The 16,929-nt window shown below is 39.6% G+C and overlaps 1 protein-coding gene across 1 annotated transcript; it reads right to left on the bottom strand.

Annotated features, from left to right (window-relative positions):
• Positions 1-633: 633 nt before the first annotated feature.
• On the bottom strand, positions 634-15,469 carry LOC124707421 (DNA mismatch repair protein MSH5-like). Its single transcript, XM_047239077.1, has 34 exons — positions 15,427-15,469; positions 13,791-13,822; positions 13,121-13,215; positions 12,830-12,910; positions 12,684-12,756; positions 12,041-12,104; positions 11,221-11,372; positions 10,848-10,949; positions 10,740-10,767; positions 10,531-10,562; positions 10,387-10,444; positions 10,223-10,309; positions 9,865-9,921; positions 9,299-9,400; positions 9,138-9,182; positions 8,114-8,191; positions 7,304-7,354; positions 7,134-7,215; positions 4,708-4,781; positions 4,549-4,645; positions 3,950-4,046; positions 3,780-3,869; positions 3,600-3,664; positions 3,453-3,511; positions 3,146-3,222; positions 2,895-2,981; positions 2,761-2,822; positions 2,614-2,675; positions 1,796-1,849; positions 1,600-1,682; positions 1,486-1,517; positions 1,379-1,402; positions 986-1,101; positions 634-877 (listed from the first exon to the last, which is right to left on the bottom strand). Exons 2-34 carry the CDS (start codon positions 13,814-13,816, stop codon positions 794-796), a joined length of 2,376 nt encoding a protein of 791 aa, XP_047095033.1. The 5' UTR covers positions 13,817-13,822; positions 15,427-15,469; the 3' UTR covers positions 634-793.
• Between the last annotated feature and the right edge of the window lie 1,460 nt (positions 15,470-16,929).

Below are 16,929 nucleotides of genomic sequence, written 5' to 3'. Positions count from 1 at the left end.
TTTGGGGAAATTGTGGATGAGTTGGTCACTTGGACCTCCACACCCTCTCATATATATAGCTCAACTTAGGCTTACATGTTAACTCATACACTAGAATAGTCTAGACACTACTACTATACTAACACTCCCTAGAATACTCTAGACTTTGCTAATAAACTAACTTAGATTCTAACACACTACTGGAATATTCTAGACTTTCCTAGGAGACTACTAATCTCCAATTCCCCTAGAGCATTCTAGACTCTACTAGAGTACTATTACACTAATCTTAGATTCCAACAGCACATAAAGTTAAATCACTTATTTCTGTACCAAATTTATGCTGTACAGCTTCTATTTTCTGGCATATTATATGCCCAATGGCTAGAGCAATCCCGTCTCTAAATGAAATATCTGGTTTAGTCCAAGATCGCCAGTTTATGCGTTGCTACATTACGGTACACTCTGAGATATTATATCAGCGAGACAAGCCATATGTGACAACTGTAAATCATGCCTCATTCGTTTGAACAAGGTACACAAAACATTAACTACTCGATGTCTAGATTCATTAAAATTTGGGTATATCTAGATATTATCCATATACATTCAAATTTAGATAAAGTTAAAACATTTTACATGGGATGAAGGGAGTACTTTAATTTATTAAGTACTCTATGGTCAATATTGATTAGTACTCATTTGATGGAGTGAATTATTTGTAGCCAATAGCATTCTAACTTTCACGGCTTATATTCAACGGTCTACCAGTTCCATATTTACAGTCACTCTTGTAACTCTAAATCAGCCTAATCTACGGCTCAGGGGGGAATATTTCCTCGAAGAAGTTGTTCAGATGACCACGCGGATCGAAGGCCAACAATTTTGCCAATGCATCCTGAAATTTCGAAGAAAAACACATCATATTCACTTGACTGTGCCATTTTGCATGTAACAGCCTACCATCAGAACAATCTTTTCTGACAAACACGCATTGAAGTCATACCTGGTATTGTTGGTCCTTTGCCACCAATTTATCACAGATCATGCGCCTTATAGGTCTCTTGGAATGGACGTCCTCCAGGACAATAGCAGCTCTCTGAATAACTTCATCGGGGACACCTGCAAACAGCCAAACATGAGAATAATCTTTGTTCGGACAGTAATAGTGTCCGGTTTCTTTGCAAAGTATCTCCTGGAACTGTCCATGTCATGATGTAAATTAAGGAAAATGACACTCAGCACTTTACCGTGTGAATTTCAGGCAAACAAGGGTAACTAACAATGCGAAGTAAATATATTAATTCAGCCTTTCCCTCAAAATGAAATTATATTAGTTTATCATGTTATGGTAATTTGCCAGCTAAATAGAAGTTTACTCTTTACTCCATGTACATACCAGCAAGCTGTGCACAATGAAGTCCTGCAAGAAAAGATGAGTTACTTCTATCTGACTCAAAAGTATCCATGGTCATTGTATAAATATAAAGGTAGTACTAAGCTTACCAAAGCTCAAGAGCGCCTGTCCAGGTACAAGTCTTCGCCATGGGTATTATAAGTTATATAAGAAATTAGTACAAAAAGGAAAAATACATAATAGCAGCTTTCATTTATAATTACCGGTAAAGGAATATGATATCTTCGTTGCTTGCCTGTCCATCAGGACTCAGAACACTCATGGTATAGCATTTTATATGTTCAGACTGCAAAATATCTCAAGATTAATCAAAGAGATCAGACCATTATAACCAGGGTTTGGAAACGCCAAGTGTAAGAGGGCATAATCGTTTCTATACATCAACAGTTAGATATTAACCTGTGGTAAGTAGTTTTCGGTGAAGATCTCCGTCAGATGTGTTGACAAAAGGACCTGCAAAATTTGCAACAATTAGATCAGATCCCAACACATTCAATAGCACAATACTATAATATTTCCCTCATTTGTGAATAGAGTAAATTTATAGCATGCCCATGTTGGATCAAGCTGATTGCAAGATATACAAGTCAATCAGAAGAACTAATGTGTTAACAATGTTCATAGCATTCAAGAAAAAAAATGCCATACAGAAGAAACTCTTATATAGGAAATATGTTATAGGATGCAGGATCAGTAAAGGACCAGGTCTTCCCTTAGAAAAAATATAGAGCCATACCCGGATAATACTGTGTTCCTCATGCATGAAAGCATAAAAAAAATCAATCTGATCTGAAAACGCTCAGTGTGCACTCAGTTCTATACTAACATCAAGTTCTTATTTCCAAGTTACAAAATATACCCCCTCCGTTTCATATTTTGTACTAAATCAGCGACAACTAATATGAAACGGAGGGAGTATATAGCTATTGTCTATCCTGAATGAAATGATTCAGTTCTAAAAATGCATAAATCTGCCACCTGACAATGCTAACTGTTCCGTTATTAAAATCTCTAATGTCCAGTAACCAATGACATCAAAATGCCTGATAACTGAAAGAGAAGTTAAAAGAAAAAACAAAGTTTGCAATGCGGAAAATCTGAGCTAACTAATTATGAAATGATGGTAGTAACTTCAAGTGTGCCTGCAAAGAAGATCATACAGGCAATACTATCAGATTTATATTCAACTGTAATATTTACCAAGCTGGCAACCTAACCTTTGGAGGATAATCATAATTTGCAAAATGACTGATAGTCCCTCCAAGTAGACCAATACCATCTGCTTGGAATCAGAGAAAATGAGCCATCTAATCTTGAGTTTTTTTGAGGATGGAAGGAGGATTTGAGATTTTCTGTTGTCTCACCTTCTGTTAAAGTGCCCTTACCAAATTCATCCAATAAGCACAATGATCTCGATGTTGCATGCCTGCAGAGTTTCTTTATTTGCATGTTCAGGATCACTAGATAACAAACTTAAAGGTGCATACAACTATGATACCTCAGCATTGTTCCAACTTGATGTAAATCAATCATAAAGGTTGACTGCTCCGTTGTCATTGACTTGCTTCCCATTGCACAGAATATCCTACAAAAGGTTATTAAAATTATCAGTATGCAAATATACTATTAGTACTATAACTGTGTTTAATGAACAATACACATATTGTCCTTTGGCCTTTGTCCTGGAACAGTAATACACAAAAATGTCCCTTAATCCGCAACATATAAACATGCAATACAAACACAAACCTATCTGTTAATCCAACAACGGCAGAATCAGCAGGAACAAAGCTTCCAATATGAGCAAGAAAAACCACCAATGCAACCTGAAAGCAAATACCCAACACAGCTTGAACTTTATTGTTTTGCTCATTTGAGTTTATGGGAGTAGGAAGAGAAGTTCTTCCATGATCTACCTAGAAGAAAAAAACACAAAATTGAAAACATATCAAATATCTGAGCTGCAGCCACTCTTTAATCCAGAACTGGCCAATACAGCTTCAGCATTTGTGCAATTTGGTTTTTGGGACATAAAGCACTTCTCAGGTAATATTACCTGCTTAATGTAAATGCTTTTCCCTGAGTAGTTAGGTCCAGTTATTATGTTTATTCTTCCTGGGATACAAAAATAGTCATAAATCCGAGTTTTTACAACAGAAGTACTGTGTAAGTTTCAAGTTCACATATCTTGAGAACTAATGACCTGCACTGCGCATTTTAGTATCATTTGGAACAAATGTGTCAACAGTCATTTCCTGCAAAACATGTCTAAATTGATGTTGGAGTAAATTTAGGAACTTCTAGATGAAACCTCAAACCATAAGACTGTCAGTAATACCCGGCTAACACGTAACATGAGAAAAGAAAACGAATAAACACTAACCTTCCATTCTGTATCTCAAGTATAGAATCCTCAGTTAAGATGGGCCTCACATAATTATTTTGGCGAGCAACAATTGCCAATGATAAAATACTGATGTAATATTAACAAGAGGAGCTCATTAGGTAGCCGTATTGTCAGTAAGTTGATATGTGCAACAAATTTATGCATACCAATCAAGCTCTGCTGCAAAGTTCACTGCTTTTGTCAGTTGAGGTAGAAACTGAAGAACGCGGCATACTAAATCCCTTATGATTGCTCTTTCCATGTCTGTCAGCGCGACCAGGCCCAAGTCAAATATCATTCTATATTTGCTAAGGTGGGGTATGCTCAATATAAAAATTATCAGAAAAGGTATGAAAAATTAATTTGGAAAATATTAAAAGGGTTATCGTACATGTAAATTTCATGTTCGAAAATAAATCACATGTAAACTTAAGCTACAGAAAATACTGGAACAAAAGATAGCATAGCAAGAATTTGGTAGATTAATATAAAGTTATATTCCAAAATTCACAGGTATGCAATATCTGGAGAGTATGGAAAGATAATTTTGTTAAGGTGAAATACTCACTGGTTGCTTATTCATGGACTGTAACTTTAAACCATCGAACACCAAGTTCAAGACAAACTTATTCCTAATCATAGAATGGCTATATATTTATCATCAGGGAAAATATGATTATTGCACCAACATTAAATGTCATCAGATAAGAAATCACACCACTGGGGCAAGAATCAAATAGTAAGCAAATAAATTGTTGAAAGCTACCGAGAATTTTATGGTAAATATCTCCCAGAAGGTTGTCCAGCTCTCTTGTCTTTTGTGTATGATAGTAGAACCTTCTCTCATCCCTGTCCTCTGAAAACTGATGAACATAAAAATATTACACATTATCAATAAAAAAATAAAAAATGACAAACAGCTTACCGCAAATTCAAAATCTGGAAGTCCTACTAACAAGGCATCACTTATCTTCTCATCAAAAAAACACATCAAGTATCCTGTTAACATCATAAATGGAAAACTCATGAGTGCTAACTTCAAAAAAAATTAGTTTCTAGTATGACAGATTGAATAATATATTTTTGCAAGCACCACCTACCAACATTAAGAGTCCAGTTCGAACTACAGCAAACTAGACAAAGAAACTAGTAAATCACAACCAGAAAAAAAGTTCAGCATCATATTGCCAATATTTTCAATTCATGTGCCAACTCAAACTTTACATTAATGCACATCACAGGCTGTGGGCAGCCATGCTCTGAGGCCAAGGGCACCAGCATGAGCCCAGAGCCTAGTCTCCTCCAGTCTGCCTAAGAAGCTCTGCAACACATGTCGTGCATCTTTAAAGATGCAAGCACTATGGTGCTTCCAAAGCATCCAAGTGGTAAGCAAGACCATTGAAACAGCGCCCTTACCTCGACCTTGACAAACATGGCCTACCGACCGGGGGGGGGGGGGCATGGCACGAGAAAGGGAAGCTGCCAGGAGATGTGTCAGGGTTTCAGGCTGCGTGGCCACAGAGAGGGTAGGTTGGACTATGGGGGATATCTCGGACTTCCAGCCGGTCGGCCATCCAGCAGAGATTCAGACAAGCCAACCATAAGAAGACCTTGACTTTGCAGGTGCCCAGGAGCACCAGGTGAGCACCAGGCTTGGCACAGGATGGAGCCTTCAAAGGAGGCTCAGTACCAAGGGTATGCTGAGTAGATACCACTCACTGTCCATTTTCAAATAAGGTGATCAGGCTCATCACTGAGACGTACCTGCAAGACTGCACATGAGAGCAGCACGAGTTGCGCAAGAGCTGGGACAGTCAAGACGACACGGATATCAAGGGTCCAGTCAAGGTAGTGAGAGCCTGCAGCAATAGTCATCGGAGGCGACCTCATAGGCAGCGTGGCCATCAAGACATTGGTGTTACAAAAGAGCAAGGTAGCGCCATTGGCAACAATCACAAAGGTGGAGGCGAAGAAATCTGTCATGGAAAAATGCAGTTCCAGGCCGCTCCAAGAGCATGCCCCATCAGTGTGGCTTGGGGCCAGAGCCAGTGAAGGCACAGAGCAGTATCAGCGCGCTCGAGGTCCTGGACACCAAGGCGCCCAGACTTGTTTAGCAGGTGTGCCTGTCAGGATGGAAGACGATTGGTGACCTGATCAACCATGAGTTGGAACTGAGCAGCGAGGGGCGGCTTGCCGTGAGAGGGACACCAAGATTCGTCAGCAGAGAAGCTTGCTGCCGACAACCAAGAAGGGAGGAAAACAAAGCCTCCTCATCAGGGGAGCACGGATCATCGTTACTGACCTCTAAGGAGCAATTGGTGCGCAGACCAGAGGCCTCTCAGAAGAGCGCCAAAATATCAGGAATGGCGGTCGGATCCTGAATGGAGAGCGGCAGAATAGGACCAGGTCATCAGGATAAAGAGAGACGCACGTCATGGCACACCAAGAATTGAGCTGTTCCAGCACTCCAAGAGAACTGGCACGATAGAGCAGACGGTTTAGGGCATCAACGGCATGAAGAATAACATAGGGGAAAGAGGGTCGCGTGGCTTAACCCCTTTCTATGCCAGATTGGTGGCCCAGGATCACCGTTGATCATAACCTCGGTGATAGCAGATGATAATAAGATTGCAAGCCAGGGCCGTACCGCATGCAGGTGCAGAGTGTGCACCTGCACAGGGCCTCAAAAATTTCTACTTGCTCTCTTGCTCTACCAGGAAACCCATCCAGCCAATTAATTACCCACACGCTTGCCCCCACCTCTCTCTCGGCAAGTGGTGAAAGTCGAGTGGGACCAAGGAAGTTCTAACCCAACATAGATGACAGTGTAGGTGTGGGTTAGAACTTCCTTGGTCCCACTCATTTTTCATACATTCCCTCCATAGGTCCCCAAACTAATGCAATTGAGAACTTCAAAGAGGAAAGGCCACGAGACGGAATCAATAGCTCTGGAGAGGTCCAGTTTGGGCAGGTGCAACAGGCAGGCAAGTAGAAAAACTAAGATATTCTCTTGTAAGATGATCTTTGGACCACAAAAATGCTTGATGGCCAAACAATTACGCTGGTTTCTAAGAAATGCTAGTTCATTAGTAAGAAGTCCTATGTATATTTAATGTTAATACAAAGTAGATAAAGAGATCTTTCATAGCATAAACAAAAGAATGAGGAGAATGCTTGTTTATATTTAATGTTAATATAGTAGACAACGAGACCTTTCGTAGCATAAACAAAAGAAAATGGACAATGGTTGAGCATGCAATAGCAATGTACATCACATAGAGGGTGAGATGGTACCAAATTAAGCAGCATAATAAGAACAAAGTTGTATCCGGGGATGAACAAAACAGCTACCTATTTGGTGTACGTAGACAATTAACGGAGCTTTCCTGCATTGAAGCGAAAAAGGGAAGGAGGCATTTTCATTTCCTGAAACCTAGAAGCAGCTAAACTGTGACAAGTTACCGAATAAATGCATAAACTGTTGATGCATCAAAGTAAATTCAGTTTGAAAGATCCCTCACCTGCTCCAAAAAGTCAGGTAATCCTTCATACACCATCCTCAGTTCATCCAGCTGCATTCCACAAGGAGGGTGATTTAGTTAGAGGAACCAGCCCATATCTTCGCGAAAACAGAAATAGACAAGATGTACAAGTATCACACTTAAAAGGAAAAATCAAGATATTTAGAAGAACTGCAGAAGTTGCTGAGAAATTTTCATGTTATGATCAATTATTATCACATAGAGGATTGGATGTTCAAACTTCAAATGGTACCCACACATATGAAAATCTGTTTCTATCACCCCAATTCTACCAGATCCCTATGAGCCACTGATGTATTTAGCATAAGGAAACACAACTATGTTTTTGTTCGAGAAAATCATAGTTTAAAATAGCCGGCTATAGCCGGGCTATAGCCCGCTATAGCCTTTCCCGCATGGTGCGGCTAACTGCATTAGCCCGCTAAAAGGTGTCAAAGTCCTTAAATAGCCGGCTATAGCCAGGCTATAGCCAGGCTATAGCTGTTTTGGAAGGCCGCGGCTATATCCTGTAGCCGGCTATTTTAAACATCAAATGAAAAATATAAATAATGTTATATGGCAATCACCAACTGCAACAAGTGAGCATGATGAATACCACAAGTACTGGTTATGTGCAAGGCAAAGCAATAAGCCTGCTCCAAGTATCGCATAAAGAGATGAGAGTTTGATAACCGTGTGATGGGTTACAGCTAAAAGTCTCTTAATTATAAAGTATGGGACCGCTTATAAAGTATATACAATTTATAATAACAGAACACAAAGCCAGGAGAAAGCACCACAAGGCCTGACCTCGTCACAGAAATTTTCTTTTACCACTGTCTCATAGCCTTTCTCCTTACTCCGTTGCACGTCAATGACACCAATTACCTATCAATAATCAATAATAGATAGAAATCATCAAGCCGTGATCTATGAGACAACAATAGCATGCCTAGAGTCCTCCAGAAGAACAAAATATGCCTTGGGTGGATGGAAAACTTAAAATGGAGGCCAAGCTACACGTAGCCCTTTATTTGCAAACACTCAGAATTTGTATTTCAAAGTTTCAAAAAGTCCGAAATTTTTTTCTAGTGATAGCCAATGTTGTATACTACAATGGTGAAAAATCTCAATACAAACTATTTCAAATTATATAGTGAATAGTGCACATTTCGAGACTATAAGATTTGTCAGATTTTGTCAATTTCGTGTAGCTGAATACAAATTTGTTTGCAAACTTCTAGTTTTGTTTCGGATTTTTTTGAAACTTTGAAAAATAAATTTTTAGTGTTTGAAAATAAAGAGCTACATATAGCTCGGCCTCCAAAATGCCACACTCTGCATGGATCAAATATTAATATACTATTAGGACAAAACAACAAGATAGCAATCATTCACTGCACGGAGCCACAAATTCAAGGGAAATGTAAACGGTGACTATTTCAGAGAAAGAAAAAGATATGAAGCAATGATTGCATATGTGTTCGTCCAAGTCGAACATGTTTGCTCAGGTCTGATTCTGAAGCAACAAATTTCACAAATAACTTTTCATACAAAGTATCCATAAATCATTTTATGCACACTTATGCTACATAATGTCAGAAACCCAAGTGCTGACCACACACACACACATAATTCACTAATATTGCCTAGTTAGAGATACGAGTAGGCAGACGTGTGCAGAGCCATATATGGTTTAACGTCACCAATATTGGATGAAAAGTTTAAGATGATAGTATTGTTGTATCTAATGACCTACAGAAGATGACCGAATATCATTATAAGTCAAATAGAAGGGTAAAACACATGAACAAATTGCCGTATGAGTACGAACCAGATTTGATACATAATCCAGCTCTTCTGTAATAGAAGAATTTGCCTGAAAACATAAGCATCCATGAACAAAGAAAAATCTTACTGCGTCATCATGAAACTAGTTCAAAACTTCGATTAGTTAGTGTGTGTAACTGATAGCCCCTGCTCGGAGAATAGTACCTTCTCAACCAAGTCAATGTTCATATGTTGCAACTTATTTGCCAGATGCTCTGATATTCCTACTTCAAAAATCTTGTTTATATGAAGCAAAGAGCAAAGGCACTGAAAAAAGAGAGCCGTAAAAAAGAAATTACCAAGAGAAATGAAAGGAGATAAATAACATACACACAAACAGGGCAGTGACAGATAGCTGGATTAATAAGTGCTCCCTCCATATCACAAATATATGTTGTTTTGGATGTGTCTTAAGTCAAGCTTTTGAAGTGTTAAATATAAATATAGTTTCGAATATTTAGATTAAGAACCTGTAAGTCATATGTTTAGATTTGTCTCAAAAATTATATTCAATAATACTTTTCTTTGGTTTTATGCATATATATAGTAAAAGTTGTGGTCAAAGGTAAATCTTGAAGACTGTGTCAATGTTCAAAATGACACTATTTGTGAACAGAGTATGATAATAGTACGGTAGGCATAAATGAGCAAATGTCTAGAAAGGCCGACAGGAGATATATTGTGCCAGGATAACATATATTTGAACTTGGAAATAAAGCTTTTTGGGGGACCTTCAGAAATGTGTGCCAATCACTGCTTGTACAGATGGAACTAGGAGAGTTGAATTTCTTCAGAAAAAAAGGCAAACGTTAGTTGCACATATCTGAAAATCTAAGACAGAATGCATGCTCGAAGAAACTAAGAATAACCATGACATTGTAAATGAACATATGATTCAACTGTTTTGAACTACTTTTGAGTTGCCTTTTCTACTTCAGGCCAAAATAGTATGTCTCAAGATCTCAGATTCATTCATGAAGTTAGTACAAGAAATAACTTTTGATGAGATATATACAAAGATAGCTTATAGACTACAGTAGAAATAAAGTATCTAAATATCTACATAAGCAGAGTAAACCCAAATAGCACCTTGAGCATGTGGGGAATATCTCTCACAGACTTCAAAGTCCCACGCAGTACAGACATTACTTCTTCACAGCAAAGGAAGAATGAAATCTAGAATTGCTAGGAAATACAGGACCAACAATGAATCCGAAGAGATGAAAGATCATGTGTTGTGCAAATAAGGATACTGTGTTGAGCCGATTATTTATGACCTCAATATCAATTATGGGACGCAAGAACCATGCCCTAAAATGAAGCATAGTTATAATTACTGCTTATGAACATGTTATTATTCTTCTTTCAGTGATAACTAGCAAAGGCAGGAAACTGACCTCAAGAGACGTCTTCCCATAGGTGTTACACACTACATTTAGGACAGATCAGTAAATGTTAGAAAATAAGTGAAGGAAAGCAATAGGCTTAAGGGGCTGTTTCATTGAGCTTATTTTTGCCTTTTTGGATTTTGGCTTCTAAGCAAAAACCACCTAAATAGGTGCTTTTGTGGCTTATAAGCCAAAGCCCAAAAGCCAAAATTATTTACCTTGTTGAGCATACCAAAGACTGAAAACCTGCAGTTTATAACTACAATTAAACACACTGGAAGCAGGTTAAGAGTACAAGACGCATATCGAAGATTCTCGGTTCTTACCCTTCTTTGGCTCTTCCTATTCCCATGTAACTGGGGTGCTTATCTACTTGAAAAATCTGTAGTGCCTCATGAGCAGCTGCATCAAGTTTCAGGTATCTGTCTCTGTGATGCATGTCAAGGTACACAGTGCCAAACTAACCATATAAAGAATTGTCACTATTTATGACATAAAGTTACTCTACAGCGCAGCTACATAAATTGCTAAGTTGCTTCCACCGTGACAGTGAAGCTACATAAATTGTTTATGTTGCTTACAGTATGAACCAAAAAATATATTGGGCCTGAAATAAGGTATCATGGTGGAAGATGAAATTTAAAATTCACCGCAACATCATGTTAAGGTCGTCTAATAAAATCACAGATTGAAGGATAAAATGATATCTGTGCCACAGAATCAATCGCAATGGATGCTCCGCCTTCCATTTGCTCAAGTGTATCAAGAAGCCTCTCATTGTCTAATATAGCAAGAAGACCTCCAGCCGCACGAACTTGAACATCACTTCCAAGATCCATCATGGAATTAAGCTGCAAGTAGAACATAAAATGATTTTACTGTGCATTGACAAAATGATTTAACAAGATTTGAGAGCCAAGAGAAAGGTCAAAAACCAAGTAACTACAGGATATACTGAAGGGAATCAGTTTAAAAAGGAACACAAAAGAATCGGATACGTATCCATATGAGGATCCTAATTATATATTACAGGTTTTGTAAGAAAATAAGCATGTCCGGTTTGCAAAGTTCCATAAAATAACTAAAAATGTTATAAAAGTAAATTCCATAAGTTACAAGAAGACAAAAGTTAACTTCTATCTATACAAAGAATTTGCGAGATCCAAGGAACCTGCTTCATTTTGAGGGCACAAAATTACCAAACAAGATGGTACACAGTAATGTTGGGTACAAAAAATGGCTCTACAATCACCAAACAAGATACTAAAAATAGAGCGGAATTGTTGACAATGCCCCCATTCAGAACGCTAAGCATATAACTTTCACCGATACTGTTAAAAAGAAAAGTGACCAGGCAATATAGAATGAATGAAACAATAATAGAACAAAAATAAATGTCTTGAACACCACGATGAGCAAGAGTTTATCAAGGCATAAACTGGCCTTTTTTAAACCTATTGAGAAGTGAAACATATAGGTAGAAAACAGTAGTGGCAAGGTTCTCGTTTGGATCGCTTACAAAGCAAATCCTCTCTTTTACACTTAACCCATCATCCATTGCTGCAACTCTCAAGTATATTAATCTGTAATTTAGACATGCAATACAAAGAAAATTTAGCATCAGTTCATCAGCTTGAATAATTGGGAAATGCATGAGATGGAGAAAGAGTTGGCCCAATTGCGACGAACTTTCCAGTCACTGATAATAGATTTCCAATTGCAGAAAAGATTGTCAGGTTTTTAACCAAAGAAGTTCGTCATTCATATCATAAGTTATGAAGCACCTCCATGGATGAGTTTCTCAGCCTTCTACAACGTCGAAACAAAAAAATCATTCAACTGCAGTTATTCAGCTAACAGATTTTTCACTGACAAAACAATTCTGTTGAAAAGCCCTCATCATTGTATACTATTGCTAAACCATACTCAAGTTTTGACTGAATCTTTTGGTAAATTTATTTGATTAACGTACATATTCAAGAAGGAGCAAATAGCAGTTGAAACAACATATCCAATAATTAAGCAGATAGGTATCACCCAATTTGACTAATCCTTAAGATATTCATGCACATCATATCGTAAGGTGCAGCAACCATAGTTTTCAATGCATTCAAGGAATTCCTGGTCTAGCGATCAGGTAAACAGTATAGAGAGCTACTAACCTGTGCCAGGCTTGCTCATAGCTGAATATCGAGCTTTTCATGAGCTTCACAACAGGGGCCTCATCATTATTATCTGTGTGATTCCATGCAAAACCATCAAAAACAGAGCTTAAGATATAAACTGAAGAAGTGAATGGGGTCAAAACCATTTCGTTGTAAAGCCGACAAAAGTTCTTCTTCCGTCTTTGTACTTGCATATATGGTGCTTGGTTTTGCTTGACATTTCACTGATCCAAAATCAAGCAATACAGGGATTCAGATATGCAATTATGTTTGTTTACTATTCTACATGTTGAAATTACTTCACAGTGGAAATGTTGAAAACCTTGCTACCAAAACAATTTTTCCATATTAATAAATAGTATACATGGTATGTAACCTGGAACTTTGGTTCAAAAGATATAAACAGTACCATAGTATTGACGTTAACAACATACCAAGGTCAATTAGAGGAAATCCCTCGGTGCTGTCTTCCCAGATTTCCAATACAAAAAGCTGGCGCGTATTTGAATCATAGTATGCCACTCCAACCCTGATATCACATGAAAGTGACAGGGATTATAACCAGTTGGCTCATGCTGTATCTTCTACTGATCCAACAAATACATTGATGTGCTACTAATCGACAAAATAAAATTTTAGCATTTAAATTTTGGTGCAATGGTAAACAAGAGAAAAGTTTACTTCCACAGAAACTATCCTAAAGAAGCTTGCCGCACACCGTGAAATTTTAGCATTTAAAATTTTGGTGCAATGGTAAACAAGATAAATGTTTACTTGCCACATAAACTATCCTAAAGAAGCACCATCCTTGTCAGTTGCCCCTATTCTCGGATCACCTGGCACAAGGTCCTCTCCTGGATCTGCTTCCCGGCTAGTATACCTATCGCTGGGGTCAAGTTCACGGTTCGGGTCTAGCAGTGCTGCTCCCCCCGGCCTAATGTGTAGAGTATCGTGTTGTACCCAGGTGTTGCCTCTCTAGGCTGTCCCAAACTCTTTCTATCAATGAATTGAAACGGAAAGCTTTTGCGTTTTCTCGAAAAAAGAAGCTTGCTCACAAAATGACGAAAACAATCGAAATATATTAAATATACATCTAAAGTTTACCTACGTCCTTGCATTACACAAGCCATATGGACCTACAATACAATCAGATGAATATCAGTAAGTACATTGTATAGCAAGAATGTGTGAATAATTTTATGAGAAGTTATTGAAGCATCATACACAGATAGAATCATATCCGCCAGATCATTGAGTGTGAAACAGAAACTACATTTCAGGCTACATATGAATTCATGAAACAGTCTACTAAAGTAAGAACAAAGTAACAGAAACTCCAAAGTAAGCCATCCAAAGCCTTCCATTCTTTGCAGTGCATGCATATCAAGACAAAAGGTAGGCCCCTAACAAATTTTGGAATTATGCCATTCTTTTCTAAAAAAAAATGATGCTTCAATGTAGCAATATTACTTATACTGAAATCTTGATGCCTTATCCTTGAAAAATCTGAAAATAAGCTTTAAAAAGGCAGTACTAAGAACTTCAGAGGTGGACACACCACACTCTGAATTGCTTTACAGTAAAGAAATATGGTTCCGTCAGTTGCACTGTTTAACTGATTCACTCTAAATTGGTCTAGTCGAACAATCATTTGTTATCCTTTTTCCTCTGTGCTTAGCTTTTTATTCAGTTCTCAGATGTGCAGAAGCACTTCAACACTCAGAAAAAACATTGCCAAATAACACGTAACATAGGAGTTTTTCTATTACACGAATGCACAACTCCACCTGCTTGAGAGACTGATCCAATCAAGTCAGACACTTTAGGGCATTTCCCAAATGAGGCTCAGATTGGTGGGAGTAAGTCACATAAGAAGTAACAAAGAAGTTTGCAATCTAAACTCTAAAGTAATATCAAGGTCCCCTTTAGCTTTGTTGAAAAAAGTTATCCTATCGAATACAAAAACTGCGTCTAAACCCCATCAAATGCAGAAGAAGGATTCCCAGTAATGAAGCAGCATACTTCATCCTATCACAATATGATTATCCCTCAACCTTCATAGGCTCTGCTTCCACAATTGATCTAAGTAGCAGGCAACCTTGCAGCAGAATAGCTTTCTAGTGTCCACAACATGCATGCAATTTCAAAACAGGTTCTGAACTGAAATAGTTGCACAGCAAACATTCATCGTGATCGATTCGTCTGGTGAGTGTTCCATCATTCCTTAATCTATTGTTCTACTATAAAGCTCTACTCAAATGGACATAATATTGTGTAAGCCAATGAGGCCTGCAACACGCAAACAAGCCATATCTGTAGGGTAAGGCCGCAAAGCGACAATCATCTCAAATTACCAATACGCTCCGTACCTTGAGTCCTGAAAACAATTGCTAAGCTAAAAGGCATGTTCTATTAAAATAACACTACAAACTGCGTGGGTACAAGTGTCCTCGTACCAAAATTAGATAAACCAAATCAGAGCACTGGCCATCAGATCAAAAGCAGTTATGCGATGGAGATCGACGCTACAAGCATACAGGTTTGGGAAGTGCCGTGAGCGAAAACCACAATTGACTCCGACTACACTCCAGATTAGGGCACGGCATTGCACGAAATTGGGGTTACCGCAGCGCGATTCGGTCAGGCGCTGCGGGGTTTTCACTTCTCTCGGCGAGAATAGAGCACTCGACATAACGCGATGGAAGCGGGGAACTCTCGGGATGATCGAGCCGATACGCACCTGGGAATCGATCCCCGTCTCGGCAACCTCCTCCTCGTCCTGCTCCACCTCCTCCTCGTCCATTTCGGTCGCTCGCTCGCCTCCCCCGCTCCTCTGCACGGCGGCTACCCGCCTCCCCTTACCCCTAGGTCCGGGAATGCGGTTCCGTCGGAGGCGGAGTGGAAAGCGAGCGCGGGGGGAGGAGAGGAGAGCGAGCGGCAACGGCGGGGAGAGGAGAGCGAGCGGCGACGGCGGGGAAGCGAGCGCGGCTGCGGAGCGCGGTGGCGGCGAGACGGCGAGAGGCGGTGTGTGATGAGTCCGAAGTTGGGCGTGGCTGCGTGTGGGCTTTTGGAACTTGGACACGGCCCGGCGCTGGCTGACTTGGACAAGAAGCAGCGAAAATTACCTACTGTAATAAAAAACAGCTAGATTTGTTTTTCTTTTTTTTTGGGTTTTGTTCCGGAGTTGAGCAAGTCACATTCCCATCGGCGTCGACGTGAAAATGCTTTTCTCAATTCTTATTTCTGCGGAAACTTCATCTCCATCGTTTTATTCTCTTTTTCCCCTGCTTTGACAGTTATAAAAGCCGACTATTTTAAAAATCTTCACATTATATTATCAACGTTTATCTCCTAATTGCAAACAAGAAAAATGGTGCAATAATATGGTTTTTGCTAAATCAAAGTTTTTGAGTTTTTTTTATCCCGTCGCCCTGAGATGGTCCATATCCGCATTGAGACTCACACAGGGAAATCCAAATGTGACGCCTATATGAAAGGAACAATGCGCAATCATCATTGTTACTTGATGAATATATCTTAGGATTTTATCCTGGAGAAAGTCCGAACTCTTGAGACGATGCATTCAACAAGAAAGTGATTGGCATTGCTGCCAGGCTCCAGCAGCTGCGCTGGGACGCTGCAACATGAATAGCCCTGTCGTCGGGTGGGTGGTTGCCTCGCAGGTCGCAGCTTACCGCCGGAAGCTTCTGTATCTCTCGCAGTCTCCCGTCGGCACGCGCAAGGATGGAGACAAGGGGGGATGGGGGGCGTGCGCCCCCCCCCCCCCTCCCATGCTCATGATTTTTATTTGAACACAAGCCATGACAACTCCTTATTTGTGTGATTTTAGCTAGTTCTGCCCCCCCTTATACTTCCTTCCTGGTTCCATCCCTGGGCACGCGGCCACCGTCCGTGCCACGAACAGGCCGATCACCGGATGGCCGGCTGCCTCGGGGCTTCGCCAATGCGTCGCCCATCTGTCACCGCCGCTCAGAGGAGAGAGGAGGCGGAGGATCAGGTGGAGGCGAGTGGATAAGAACTATTGGACTGCGGATTAATATTTCTGCTCTTGAGGGGCTCAATACAAAATGCACGAAGTACGATGTACGACCCATTGCCGTTTAATAGTAAAGATATAGGTCAGATTTAGGATTCTACCTTGGAAATTGAGACTTGCGCTTGAGTAGCACCACCATAAATAAAGTTCGCCCCTAGCCAAGGCCATTGCTGTAAATCACCAACC

The sequence above is a fragment of the Lolium rigidum genome, chromosome 4, assembly GCF_022539505.1.
Source record: "Lolium rigidum isolate FL_2022 chromosome 4, APGP_CSIRO_Lrig_0.1, whole genome shotgun sequence".
In the NCBI taxonomy this organism is placed as follows: domain Eukaryota; kingdom Viridiplantae; phylum Streptophyta; class Magnoliopsida; order Poales; family Poaceae; genus Lolium; species Lolium rigidum.
This window is presented reverse-complemented; position numbering and strand designations above follow the sequence as displayed.

What these genes read in the sequence shown, in the direction of transcription:
- LOC124707421 (XM_047239077.1), bottom strand. Translation starts at nt 13,816, where the DNA reads ATGGCTTGTGTAATGCAAGGACGTAG. An exon ending in GTCGGCTTTACAACGAAATG is followed by an intron (nt 12,757 to 12,829) that starts GTTTTGACCCCA and finishes GGAATCACACAG; the next exon opens with ATAATAATGATGAGGCCCCT. An exon ending in ATATTCCCCACATGCTCAAG is followed by an intron (nt 9,922 to 10,222) that starts GTGCTATTTGGG and finishes TTTTTTCTGAAG; the next exon opens with AAATTCAACTCTCCTAGTTC.